Source organism: Heterodontus francisci, chromosome 6 (genome assembly GCF_036365525.1).
Source record: "Heterodontus francisci isolate sHetFra1 chromosome 6, sHetFra1.hap1, whole genome shotgun sequence".
NCBI classification, from domain to species: Eukaryota; Metazoa; Chordata; class Chondrichthyes; order Heterodontiformes; family Heterodontidae; genus Heterodontus; species Heterodontus francisci.
Window position 1 is genome coordinate 111431152 of NC_090376.1, and position 14095 is coordinate 111445246.

General features: G+C 45.1%; 1 protein-coding gene across 4 annotated transcripts in view; it reads left to right on the plus strand.

Moving 5' to 3' along the window:
* myo16 (myosin XVI) overlaps positions 1 to 14095 on the plus strand; it is an 878535-nt gene that overhangs the window by 775479 nt on the left and 88961 nt on the right. For all 4 annotated transcript variants that reach the window (XM_068034136.1, XM_068034135.1, XM_068034137.1 and 1 more), the window contains one exon: positions 7743 to 7845. In XM_068034136.1, the coding sequence (XP_067890237.1) occupies positions 7743 to 7845 (103 nt within the window). The remainder of the gene's footprint in view (positions 1 to 7742; positions 7846 to 14095) is intronic.

The window sequence follows — 14095 nt, forward strand, 5'->3', positions numbered from 1 at the left end:
CTCCCACAAGACTTGCAGGTTGGTAGGTAAATTGGCCATTATAAATTGCCCCTAGTATAGGTAGGTGGTAGGGAAATATAGGGACAGGTGGGGATGTGGTAGGAATATGGGATTAGTGTAGGATTAGTGTAGGATTAGTATAAATGGGTGGTTGATGGTCGGCACAGTGGGCCGAAGGGCCTGTTTCAGTGCTGTATCTCTAAATAAAAAAAATAAATAAAAAATAAATAAACCTACAAAATTCTAATGGGACTGGACAGACTAGATGCAGGAAGGATGTTCCCGATGGCAGGGGAGTCCAGGACCAGGGGTCATAGCCTAAGGATAAGGGGTAAGCCATTTAGGGCTGAGATGAGGAGAGATTTCTTCACCCAGAGAGTGGTGCACCTGTGGAATTCTCTATCACGGAAAGCAGTTGAGGCCAAATCACAAAATATATTCAAGAAAGAGTTAGATATAGTTCTTAGGGCTAATGGGATCAAGGGATACGGGGAGAAAGCGGGAACAGGTTACTGAGTTTGGATGGCCATGATCGTATTGAATGGCGGAGTAGGCTCGAAGGGCAGAATGGCCTACTCATGCTCCTATTTTTCTATGTTTCTATATTGAATTTATGGTTTTAGTAGGAGCAGCACAATGCATCTCAGTGCCCATGGGCTCCTCAGGGGAAAGAACCAGCCGAGGTTCCCATTCATGATTGGAATCTGGGTGATCCTTGCTGGAAGATGTGTGTGTATGAACATTGGGGCGGAGCAGGATCAGATATGGCTGTGATGCATTCCATGGTCAGATAGCTTGCTGACACTCATCACATGCAGCAAGACCTGGACAACATCTGAGCTTGGGCTGATAAGTGGATAGTAACCTTCCCACCAAGCAAGTGACAAACAATGATGGTTCTCCAACAAGAGAGAGCTGAACCACCTCCCCTTGACATTCAGTGACATTACTGTCACCAAATATGGCCCATCAGTCAACACTCAATCATCAGCAAGGTGTCGACAGTGCTATCAAGCTGACTTACCAAATAACCTGCTCACTAATGTTCAGTTTCACTTTGGCCAGGACCACTAGGCTGCAGGCTTATTGTGGCCATGATTCAAACATGAACAAAAGAGCTGAATGCAAGAGGTGAGGTGAGAGCTGCCTTGGCATCAAATTGAAGTCACGGGGCCCTGCGGGAAAACTCTCCACATGCTTGAGTCATACCTAGCACAATGTTGGAAGCCAATCATTTCAGCCCCAGGGCATCGCTGCAGGAGTTCCTTAGAACAGTGTCTAAGGCCCACCCATATACAGCTGCTTCAGTAATGACCTTCCAGCCATCTTAAGGTCAAAAATTGGGATCTTCACTGATGATTGCACAGCATTCAGTTTCATTTGCAACTCCTCTGATAATGGATCAGTCTGTGCCCGAATGCAGCGAGACCAGGGCAACATTCAGGCTTGGGCAAGTAACATTCACGCCACACAAGTGCCAGGCAATGCCCATCTCCCATAAGAGAGAGTCCAATTACCTTCCATTGACATTCAACGGCATTACTATCACTGAATCCCCCACCAACAAAAGGGGAATGCCAAGGTCTGTGTATAACAGGCAGCCAATCCGATACCACCCCATTTACACCACCAGCCGGGACAAATTTCTACCCACTGCAGATTTAACACTCAAGCATTCAACTGCTGATTAGACACAATTTTCGTGGAGCATTATATGTGGGCTGCTTGCACCCACTTCCACTGAATGTGTGGAATGCTCTGGCTCAAACACAGCCGCATGTTGCAGGATGGCTCAGAGACCAAGGGAAATGCTACACAAGTTCTTGGATATGGTACTGGAGGTCCTGGTGGAGGAGCTCCAGAGGAGGAAGCATGTTCTGTACCGGCAGCTGGAAAGGTTGCCATCTGGCCTTTCTTGCCGTTCTGTTCATTTCTCCTGCTGCGGTTGGTGCTGCTTTGTCTGGTCTTGTGTCCTCTTCCCAATCCTCCTCCAGACCAAGAGGGACCCCTTGCAAGATTCCCATTACTAAGCACTTTTCTCCTGGTGATCCTCAGAAGATGTCCAATAAGGTGGGGTAGCCCAGCACTTATTCTTTTTAGGTGAAATCCTCAGAGAATTTCCAAAATAAATGTTGCTTTATTGTTGACGACGTCGTGACAAAGTGTCCCAGAAAGTCTCCCGACATGTTTCCTCTTCACAGCTCCAGCTGACCATGAAATGGTGAGTATCCATTTAAGTAGTTAGTTTTTCTTTAAGTCATGCTTGAAACCAACATTGATGTTGCGTTTACACCCAAACAACTGGTTGCTGTTGGAAGAGGGCATTAGTTGGGTGCTCACCACCAAAATATCATGCAGTCTCTTTAATGAGTGCAAGCAGGTATTTTAAATGGCAATTAGCTGTTTAACCAACCCCTAGGTGGCAGTTCCTAGCACTGGCGATAACCCCTTTTATCAAGATGGCATCTTTGGTTAATCACAGACTAAACTGGTGGTTCGATCTTGGCCATCTCTTTACCTCTTTAGCTGCTAAAATATTTGACAAAAATCACTCCCATCATGTGAATACATTCATAGACTGCATTGTCATAAATAATCTGATTTAGGGCACAGTGTTTTAGAAACAATGTGTTACTTATTGCATTGGAGATAAATGCTGAATTAAGCAACAGGAGTACAGCTGGTATTTTTCAGTTCTTTATCTAATCCTCATTCTATACACATAAGTCTGTTAATACTGTCTGACCAATTCTTTAATGAAAGGGAAATAAATTTCTCTTTATCTTGGAAAGGTTAGAGAACCAGCTGTATATATCTGTTATTTGTCAAACTGTTAATAGCAAGACTCAAATTGCTTCCACAAACACACTTTCTTTTTCATCCAAACCTCATTCACTTTAGCAGAAGGTCTTTCATCTGGTGAAAGCAGAAGGTTAATTCTGACAATGTACTGGTGCATCTTTCAATTTTGCCAGTCAGTAAAGATGATCAAACCACTGAGACTACCCTTGCATCTTGCACACACACATTCCTTATTCTATTCAGGTCCCTCCTCCAACCTTACAAATCTATTTTTGAAAACTAAGCTATTGTAGCTAAGTGCTAAATTAACAATGGGGGTATGAAATTCGGAACAGTAATGCCACTGGAGACACTGCTACAGAAGCTGAGAACCCTTCTAGTGGTGCATTTACATCTCCAGCTGCTTCCGGCAAACCGTGCTCCATGCTGAGAAAGGCGCTTGTGTGAGTGTCCTCTGCATGCACTAGAAGCAGTTGAATTGGTGCTATCATGGTGTCACTCAGCCCTACCAGCTGATGTGATGCTCAACTTCCAAATATGAACCACACAGGTCCATGCACTGAATTCGCTTGGCACTTGCCTAAGAGCAAACATGCAGCTGCAAGAGGAGCCCAGCAGTAGTGTTACTTAAAGGGCCAGGCACCCAACTTGCAGGTAAGGTAATTTTAAATACCTTCTGTTATTGCAAAGCCTCTAGAAGAACTCTGGAGTGTTTTTTGAGGTGTTGTGGAGAGTTGCTACTCCAGTTCAGTTTCTGGTCAATGGTAACCCCCAGGACGTTGATAGAGGGGGATTCAGTGATTGTAATGCCATTGAATGTCAAGGGGAGATGGTTAGATTCTCTTTTGTTTGAGATGGTCATTGCCTGGCACTTGTGTGGTGCGAATGTTACTTGCCACTTATCAGCCCAAGCCTGGATATTGTCCAGGTCTTGCTGTATTTCTACACAGACTGCTTCAGCATCTGAGGATTCGCAAATGCTGCTGAACATCCCTACTACTGACCTTATGACTGAAGGAAGGTCATTAATGAAGCAGCTGAAGATAGTTGGGCATAGAACACTACCCTGAGGAGCTCTTGCAGTGATGTCCTGGAGCTGAGATGATTGACCTCCAACACCACAACCATCTTCCTTTCCACTAAGTATGACTCCAACCAGCAGAGATTTTTCCCCCTGATTCCCATTGACTCCATTTTTGCTAGGGCTCCTTGATGCATACCCAGTCAAATGCTGCCTTGATGTCAAGGGCAGTCACTCTCACCTCACCTCTTGAGTTCAGCTCTTTTTGTCCATGTTTGAACCAAGGCTGTATTGAGGTCAGGAGCTGAGTGGCCCAGGTGAAACCCAAACTGAACATCACTGAGCAGGTTATTGCTAAGCAAGTGCCACTTGATAGTACTGTTGATAACACCTTCCACCACTTTACTGATGATTGAGAGTAGACTGATGGGGCGGTAATTGGCCGGATTGGACTTGTCCTGCTTTTTGTGTACAGGACATACCTGGACAATTTTCCACATTGCCAGCTAGATGCCAGTGTTGTAGCTGTACTGGAACAGCTTGGCTAGGGGTGTAGCAAGTTCTGGAGCACAGGTCTTCAGTACTATTGCCGGAATGTGGTCAGGGCCCGTAGCTTTTGCAGTATCCAGTGCCTTTATTCGTTTCTTGATATCACGCGGAGTGAATCGATTTGGCTGAAGACTGGCATCTGTGATACTGGGGACTTCAGGAGGAGGCCGAGATGGATCATCCACTCGTCACTTCTGGCTGAAGATTGTTTATTTATTCAGAGATACAGCACTGAAACAGGCCCTTCGGCCCACCAAGTCTGTGCCGACCATCAACTACCCATTTGTACTAATCCTACATTAATCCCATATTCCTACCACATCCCCACAATTCCCCTACCACCTACCTATACCAGGGGCAATTTATAATGGGGGTGTTGGTCGACGGTAATCAGCAGGCTGTTTCCTTGCCAATGTTTGACCTGATGCCGTGAGACGTCATGGGGTCCGGAGTCGATTTTGAGGACTCCCAGGGCAACTCCCTTCTGACTGTATACCACTGTGTTGTCACCTCTGCTGGATCTGTGCTGCTGGTGGGACAGGACATACCCAGGGATAGTGATGGCGGTGTCTGGGACATTGTCTGTATGGTATGATTCGGTGAGTGTGACTATGTCAGGCTGTTGCTTGACTTGTCTGTGGGACAGCTCTCTGAACTTTGGCACTTGTCTCCAGATGTTAGTAAGGAGGACCTTGTAGGGTTGACAGGGCTGCTTTTGCCGTTGTCGTTTCTGGTGCCCAGGTCAATGCCGGGTGGTCCGTCCGGTTTCATTCCTTATTGACTTTGTAGCGGTTAGAATAAACTGAGTGACTTGCTAAGCCATTTCAGAGGGCATTTAAGGGTCAACCACATTTCTGTGGGTCTGGAGTCACATGTAGGCCAGAACAGGTAAGGACAGCAGATTTACTTCCCTAAAGGACATTAGTGAATCAGATGGGTTTTTACAACAATCAACAATGGTTTCATAGCCATCGGTAGACTAGCTTTTAATTCCAGTTTTATTAATTGAATTCAAATTCCACCTTCTGCTGTGGTGGGATTCGAACCTCTGTCCCCAGAACAATACCCTGGGTCTCTGGATTACTAGTCCAGTGACAATACCACTGTGCTACTGCCTCAGTATTTATATGACTGGTCCAGTTAAGTTTCTGGTCATTGGTGGCCCTCAGGATGTTGATGGTGGGAGAATCAGTGATGGTAGTGCTGTTGAATGTCAAGGGGAGATGTTTAGATTCTATCTTCTTGGAGGTGGTCATTGCCTGCCAAATGTTACTTGCCACTCATCAGCCCAAGTCTGTCTGTTGTTCTAGGTCTTGCTGCATGTGGACACAGACTGCTTCAGTACCTGAAGAGTCATGAATAGTACTGAACATTGTGCAATCATCAGCGAACATTCCATTTCTGGCCTTATGATTGAAGGAAGGTTATTGATGAAGCAGCTGAAGATGGTTGGGCCTAGGACACTACCCTGAGGAACTCCTGCAGTGATGTCCTGGCGCTTAGATGTTTGACCTCCCACAACCATAACCATCTTCCTTTGTGCGAAGGAATACTCCAACCAATGGAAAGTTTCCCCCCTGATTCCCATTGACTTCAACTTTTGTAAGGCTCCTTGATGCAAAACTCAATCAAATGCTGCCTTGGTGTCAATGGCAGTCACTCACTTCACATCTGGAATTTAGCTCTTCTGTCCATGTTTGGACCAAGGCTGTAATGAGATCTGGAGATGAGTAGCCCTGGCAGAATCCAAACTGAGCATTACTGAGCAGGTTATTGCTAAGTAAGTGCAGCTTGATATCGATGACACCTTCTGTCACTTTGCTGATGATGGAGAGTAGATTGATGGGGTGGTAAGTGGTCAGATTGGTTTTGTCCTGTTTTTTGTGGACAGGACATACCTGAGCAATTTTTCAATGTCGGGTGTAGCTGTACTGGAACAGCTTGGCTAGGGGCATGCCTACATCTGGAGCACAAGTCTTTAGTGCTGCTGCCAGGATTTTGTCAGGGCCCATAGCCTTTGCTGTATACAGTGTCACGCAGGGCTTCACCCACCAAGAATGACGCACATTAATTTCACCTCATGAACATTGATTTTTAAACTGTTACTGGAGTAAAGAAAGAAAGCAATACCGGACCCTTGACTGGAAATACATTTGCATATTTACAGACAGTGCTTAAAAGGGACAAAGACCATTCCTTGATAGATTCAATCCACAATGAATTTTTGATTACCAGACGTTGAAGGTAGAGGAGCTAGCATTCCAGGTTGACTGCTAAGATGGCCAAATACACAGACATGGTCAGACCAATTTAGTCACATGACCAACTGACTGTTACAGGTTTTTTTTGAACTTGCCACAGTGAATTTGAACTCAGGAAGCTGTTTGCTCCTGAACTGACAAGACCTCTCATGGTTGGCTTGTCACAGCCTCTCCTGCCTGCTCCCATCTCTTTCTCACAGAACTGAAGACCCATTGAAGACACATGAACCCCAAGAGAGAGAAGTCTCCTTCGGTGAACAAGGTTTAAATAGAGTACAGGGCCTCAATGAAAAGCAGGACTAACTAAAATCAAGGACTCTACAGTGAGCTCAAAGCACAGTAACAAATCCCCTTCAGAGATTGCCTCAATCTTTTTCACTTCATCTTTTCTTCTGCTTTTTTCTGTCTCTATTTGCATGTTTATCGCATATGCATGCTAGCGTGGAGCGTGGCGTGTATCCGTAGGCGTTAACCAAATTAGAGTTTAGTTTTATTAAATTTCACTTTTCTTTAAACCTAAGAAAGCCTATTGGTGCTCATTTCTTTGCCTTATAATTGGAAAGTGGTGAACAAGGATTCACCAAGGGGGGAGCTAAAACACATTTTGTTTAAAAACAAAACCCTGTTACAGTAAGACCAGGTGAAGGCTGAAAGGGAACCCCTAGACCTCTTGCACTCCTGGTTGTAATAACAGTTTCTTCAGCCATTTCTTGTTAGCATGTAGAGTGAATTGAATTGGTTGAAGGCATCTATGATGCTGGGAACCTCAGGAGGAGGCGAAGATGGTTGCAAATGCTTCAGCCTTGCCTTTTGCACTCTCGGTTGAATATGCTTGAATATATGTAATACGTAAGTAATGACTCACAATATGGGATTGTCAAGAGCCAAAGATTACCATGGTTCCGATATCCTATTACTACGTCTGATCGTTTAGATTTCCTTTTGTTCGCTCACAAAGATATTCAATAGAAGACTTTCAATATGTATCTTGTACGACTCTCAATGTAGCTTCATAGAGAAGGATTCTGAGCATCACTTTGTGATGTCACCCAAACAAAGGAAAGGAGGATTACAATTATTACTGTTTTTGTATCCTATTTTCTGTGCAGATACAGGAATCTGGCTGACATAATACTGGGGGACAGGAAGAAGCTTCCTGCAGAAGAGAAGTGCTGCCTCATCCTCCAGCAATGTAAATTACAGGGCTGGCAGGTAGGTGATTGTAAAGGTGGAATCGACATTTTTTTTGTGACTGTATTACCACTTGTGTGTCAGTGAGGCAGAGTGACAAGTGTGTGTGTCATTAAATAAATTGAAATCGAAAATGTGTTACCCTGAAAAAATGAGGCCAGCATTTACTTATATTGATTCTGCTGCTGATGAACTCTTAAATGTAAGGTCCAAATCCCAGAGTGAGGGCTCCAAAAAGCATGCTGACAGGGAGCACTGGTCAGAAAATCATGGGTCCGGAACCTCTGATTTTCTGTTAATTTACTTAAACGGTATGGTAGCCTAGGGGTTATTTTACTCGCAACACAGTGATTGTGAATTCACATCCAACCATGGCAAATTATGAGTTCGATAGATCTGGTAATTTGTGGCCTGGCACTGAAAAAATGACCAGGAAAGATGTTAGATTTTTGTAAAAATCTAACTGATACCTTAATGTACTTCAGGGAAGGGTGAGACCACCCCTATCTAGTTTTGACATCATTGCAACTACAATCCCACACTTTGGTTTACTCTGAATAATGTCAGGACATCTTGGGATGGACAGTAAATGCTGCCTTGATAGCATTGGCCACAACCCAATAACAGCAAAGCAATCAGGAGAATTTCTGACCAGTGTTTACAGGGAGCAGCTGCTTGGATAATTGCCCTTTCTAATGGAGCAGTCAATACAAATTTAAGGGATTAAGTATAAATAATTGCATAAATTTCAACACACATTGAATCAGCCAGTTTAGCATTGTGCAGCATTGTCCTTCAATTAAAGCTCTATTGGGAAAAATGAGCAGAATGTGCAGTGTGTAGAAAATACTTAAGGAAATTGTTTTACAACAGGGAAAATGCATTGTCCCCTGCATGAGGTTCCTATCTCCATTGCTCCATTAATGGTACTTTTTAAAGAACAGTTTTTGATTCAATTGTTGGCTGTTATCCTTGACTCATTCTTTTTTCAATGAAAAAATTTAGGGTAGATTTCACAAGACTCCTAGGAGTATAGTGCAGAAAATCCGGCATGAAGATCAGTGCTCATGGAACTCCTGATTCTCTGATGATTAAAATGAATTACCGGAAAATCGGGAGTGAGACAGTCTGGTGGATTAACCCCGGAGCCCAATTTTCTAATTGATGCTTCCGTCAAACAGGACTTGAGCCTCAAAAAATTTAACGTCAATTGTTCGCTTTGTCCTTGCTACGTATAAAACTGAGTACCTACCCCAATATGAGATTTTCTGCTGCTGTTGCTGTTCCATTCTTACTGGAAGTTGAAATCTAATTCTGGAATTTGACCAGTTTTGTATGTAAAGGGGTGAGCACTATAACAGCAAACTTGCTTTTAGTTTTAGTGTGTATTTCAGGCATTCCTACCTCCAACAATCATGGTTGCATTAAAGGAAATTGAACACATCAAGTTTTTACTGCAGCAAATGGATTTCAATTTCAGCACAACTCTTTTGGCAAGGTGCATAAATTAAGATTTCAGAAATATTTGTCTAATTTTAATTTTCCAACCCACTCAATGGGGAAGGCCAGCAGTGTGTCAGGAACCCAAAAGTTTTAGCAGAGCATTTTTCAGTGGCCTGTTAACGTAGCCAGTGCATTTGCATCTTACATCTGGATTCTCCGACCAATTGAAATGAACCGGCTTGATGTCGACCTGCACCAGTGCCATGCTCCTGGATACAGTGTTGCAAGAGATAAAGGCCTGCTCGGGTCTGCAAATGAGACCTGACCCGAGCCTGACAGAACCCCATCCGAGCCCGAGCCAGCCCGAGTCCTTCCATTTTTTCCAGTGCCTGACCCGACCCGACCATCAGTTAACTTACCTTTCGTTTTTCACTTTGTTCCTTACCTGCACAAGCTTAAAATAACAAAACCAACTTTACAGTCCAAAAAGTAAATTAACATTACTGTTAACATTAACATTAACATAACCTGAGGTTGTGATAGAGCGTGTCCAACCTGGCCCAACCCGACCTGAGCCCGAATGCCAGACCCAGAAGTGCAACCCGACCCGAACCCGACACATGTCATCGGGTCCCGTCGGGTTTGGGTCGGGTAGCAGGCCTTTAGCTAGAGGTTCAGTGAATTCATCAGGGCGGGATATATCCTGATGTGCTTATTACCTCAACCCCCCTCAATCTACCTTCCCAAGCGTTCTCCTGCACATCACTGCTCTGACCAACAGAATTTGCAGGTACACTCATCCTTATCTTCCTCAAATCTCCATTCAACCGGTCACCATTGATACTCATTCTCATCTTAACGCAAAATCACGCCTATTCCTCACAGTGACCATCCACAAATGATAACCTTCCAGCCTCTTGAAACATTCAATTTCTCATAATAATAGGCCTTTTCTTTCTCTCCTTGCAGGAAAAGGGCACAGAACACCAGAGAGAGACAGAACTGGAGGTGGCCCTCCTTTCATCGCAACTTTGACATCAAACATGGCATTCCACTAAGTGCCTGCTGGCACTGAGCAATGGCCTGCAAATTCAGAATACCACCTTAAGTACAACTGAGGAAATGCACACCTTACTAGCAAAGTGCTCTCCAGCTCTTGTCTAGCAGGGAAGTACAGGTGGACAATGAGAGGGAAGATGGAGAAAGGGCATATGAAAGTGGGGACTTTCCTCAAAGCCCTTCTGGCACCTTGCCCCACCCCCACTCCACCTCAGTCAGAGCCTCACATGCTGCCTCCAGTCCCAGTGTCCAAGTCTGCCCCTGTTCAGGTACACGTGGGGCTGTCTTTGCCCAGGCCCTCCCAGCCTCCAAACCCAGAGGATGTCAGCCAAGAGACTCTGAACAGTCAGAGCAGGGGAATGAGCAGCCTGCTTCTGGCTCTGCAGAAGCCAAATGAGTAGCACTATGTAGGGACTTGGGTGTTTAACACATAGTTACAGGGTCACATTTCTGTTTCATATTTATGCATCATAAAATTTATTTCAATATCCATTGTTCCGCCTTGCTCATTTTTGCCTGCTGCCTGCCAAGTGGCCTTCTGCCTTGTGAAGAATGGGATGACAAGAGTTAAAGAAAAGCAATGGGTGTCTGTGCAAGGGAAGAATATTTGATTTTATTGGGGCCCAGTGGGTTCAGAATTTATGTGCCAGATGGCTACACTGCCTCAGTTCAAATGAAGTGTGCTTGAATCAGGCCATCCCAGACATCCCTGGCAGCTGTGTGTGCAGGCTATGATGCCCTCGCCACATCCCGTTCCTCCTGCTCTTCCTCCTCCTCCACCGAAGAGGCAGAACACTCAGCATTTCCCTCCTCCTGGATCTCCAGTCCTCGCTGCTGCACAGTGCTGTTAGGGAGGGAGTTCCAGGATTTTGTCCCAGCAACAGTGAAGTGACAGCAAGATAGTTCCAAGTCAGGATTTTGTGTGACCTGGAGGGGAACTTGCAGGTGGCAGTGTTCCCATACATCTGCTGCCCTTGTCCTTTCAGGTGGTAGAGGTCGTGGGTTTGAACGGTGCTATTGAAGGTGCCTTGCTGGGGAGTTGCTGCAGTGTGTCTTCTAGACGGTACATACTGCTGCCACTGTGTGTCAGTGGTGGAGGGAGTGAATGTTTAAGGTGGTGGATGGGGTGCCAATCAAGTGGGTTGCTTTGTCCTGGATGGTGTTGAGCTTCTTGAGTGTTGTTGGAGTTACACTCATCCAAGCAAGTATTCCATCACACTCTGAACTTGATCCTTGTAGATGGTGGACAGGCTTTGAGGAATCAGGAGGTGACTTACTCGCTGCAGAATTCCCAGTTTCTGACCTGCTCTCGTAGCCACAGTATTTATGTGGCTGGTCCAGTTAAATGTCCGGTCAATGATAACCCCCAGGATGTTGATGGTGGGGGATTCAGCAATGGTAATGCCATTGAACATTAAGAAGAGATGGTTAAATTTTCTCTTGTTAGAGATGGTCATTGCCTGGCACTTGTATGACACGAATATTACTTGCCATTTATCAGCCCAAGCCCGAGTGTTGTTCAGGTCTTGCTGCATGCAGGCATGGGCTGCTTCAGTATGTGAGAGGTTGTGAATGGTACTGAACATTGCGCAATCATCAGCGAACATCCCCACTTCTGACAGTATGATGGAGGGAAAGTCATTGATGCAGCAGCTGAAGATGATTGGGCCTAGGACACTACCCTGAGGAACTCCTGCAGTGATGGAAGGCACTTATGCAGATATACCTTGGATCTCAGATGAGGAACAAGATGAATAGCAGCAGCAACATCAACAGCAGCAGCAGCAGAAGCTTTCTCCTCAAAGACCAATGCACTGGGGAGAGGGAATGAGCTTGGAGCTCCAGCTCGCAGGAGGCGATAACATCAACATAAGGTTTACAGGCAGAGAAAATGATTCCTCGGCATGACTGAGTACCAGTGCCTCAGGAGGCTCAGAGTCTTCTGTTAGATGGGCAGTGGCAATCAACGTCACCACAGCCCTTAATTTCTTCACCTCTGGCTCCTTCCAGGGATCTGCACATAATATTTGTAGAATCCACAATCAACTGCCACAAATGCATCTCACAGGTGATCGATGGACACATGAACTGCAGCAATTCAAGAAAGCAACTCCCCACCACCTTCTCAATGGCAACGATGCTCACATCCCATGAACGTATAAAAAAAAACATTATTCGCAAGGTTAACAGCAAGGAAGCGTAGATCACAGGCAATAAACTTCAAAGTAGTAGAAATAACCTCCAATGTATTGGAAAAAATCTCCAAAGCAGTGAAAGCATACATTCAGACAATGTCCTGTGAGCATCAGGCTTTCACTTAGTCAAGGAGGCAGGTGTGCTATCTCAGTATTTAAAACATTCCTTGCCTGTCAATTGTTCAGCCCCCTCAAATCCCACTGTTGTCTCTCCTTGTTTTTCCTGTGAGTTCCTGGAAGCTTGGGAATCCATGTGCACACTGTGAAACTCAGAATTCAGGGTTATAAATCAGATAATTAGCACTTTACATACTTAAATAGCTGATTCACCTGTCCCAAAGGGATTTCCCATGTGATGTAGACTGCGCTCAGGTTATATACTGGCAGTTTCAGCTCTTTTAATCTGCCACCCACCAGCAAACCCAACCACCCTGTCAGGTTAAAATTCTCCCAATGTGTTTATCTGACAATGTCTCGTCACTGTACCACTTAGAATTTACGTCCACTTTTGTTCAGTTATAAGAGTTGAGCCATTTGATGCATTTGATGAACTCCTTCCTTGTACTGCAATTTTCTCTGAAAATGATGGTTAAGATGAAAGATTATTTATTGTGTAAAATGAGGGTAGTGTTTCCTCAATTGAAGCTTTCCTGGGGAAACAGGATCCTGTGATATTCATATCCCAGGTTACTTGCATGCTTTGGGCATGCTCCCAGTATAGGACCTTCTCCTAGATTCAAAAAGCTTATGATAGCAGCAGCCAGAAGGGCCTGGAGTCCAAAGAATATCCTGGCAAGGGGCTGATAAATACTGTTAGGATTTGTTCTAATAGATCCTCTTTAATTTTCAGTTGCTCTCCATACCTTAACAGACCCTTCAGTCAACTGAAATCCTTGCGCCATGTTTCTTCAGATGCACCTCTGCTAAGAGGACCAATGGCCATGAGATGCAGAAAGTGAGTTGGGAGACCGGGAACATTCCCTGTTCCACTTCCATAAAATGTTAATATAGGGCCAGCACCTTCTACATTGCTGCTCCTTCTCGGGATTTTCTGGAGCTTTCCTGTTCGAACTCATTGGGACAGTACCTGAGGAGGGAAGACCAATTAGTGTCAGCTAGCAAAGGGCCAGTAATGGAATTTGGGTGATGAGCAGTTTAATGGGAATAGGGTCAAGGGAGCAAATGGCTGATCTCATGAACAAGATGAGTTTGAGAGCATGAGAGGAGATAGAATAGCAATTAGAGAAAGATGTGTATTCAGGACTACAGCAGGGGGGATGCTGGGGGGGAGCATTGGCTTAGTGGGCAACCCCCCACCCCACCCTAGTCCTGACCTAACTGTGGCCTGGGTCCAGCAACGCTTCTGGGCCTCGGGTAGGTGCTCCTCAGGCACCAGCCACCACCTCCGTGGTGGCGCTGCTCAGTGGAAGAGCTGCCAGCCTCTCCAAGGGCAGGACTTCCATCACCAGGGTCCTTGATCTCGTGGAAGGCCCACCACTGTTCACTTAAGTATCTGATTGGCACTAAATTTGGCAGGCTTTCCGCAGAATAGGCGACGTGAGGCTCTTGGTGTC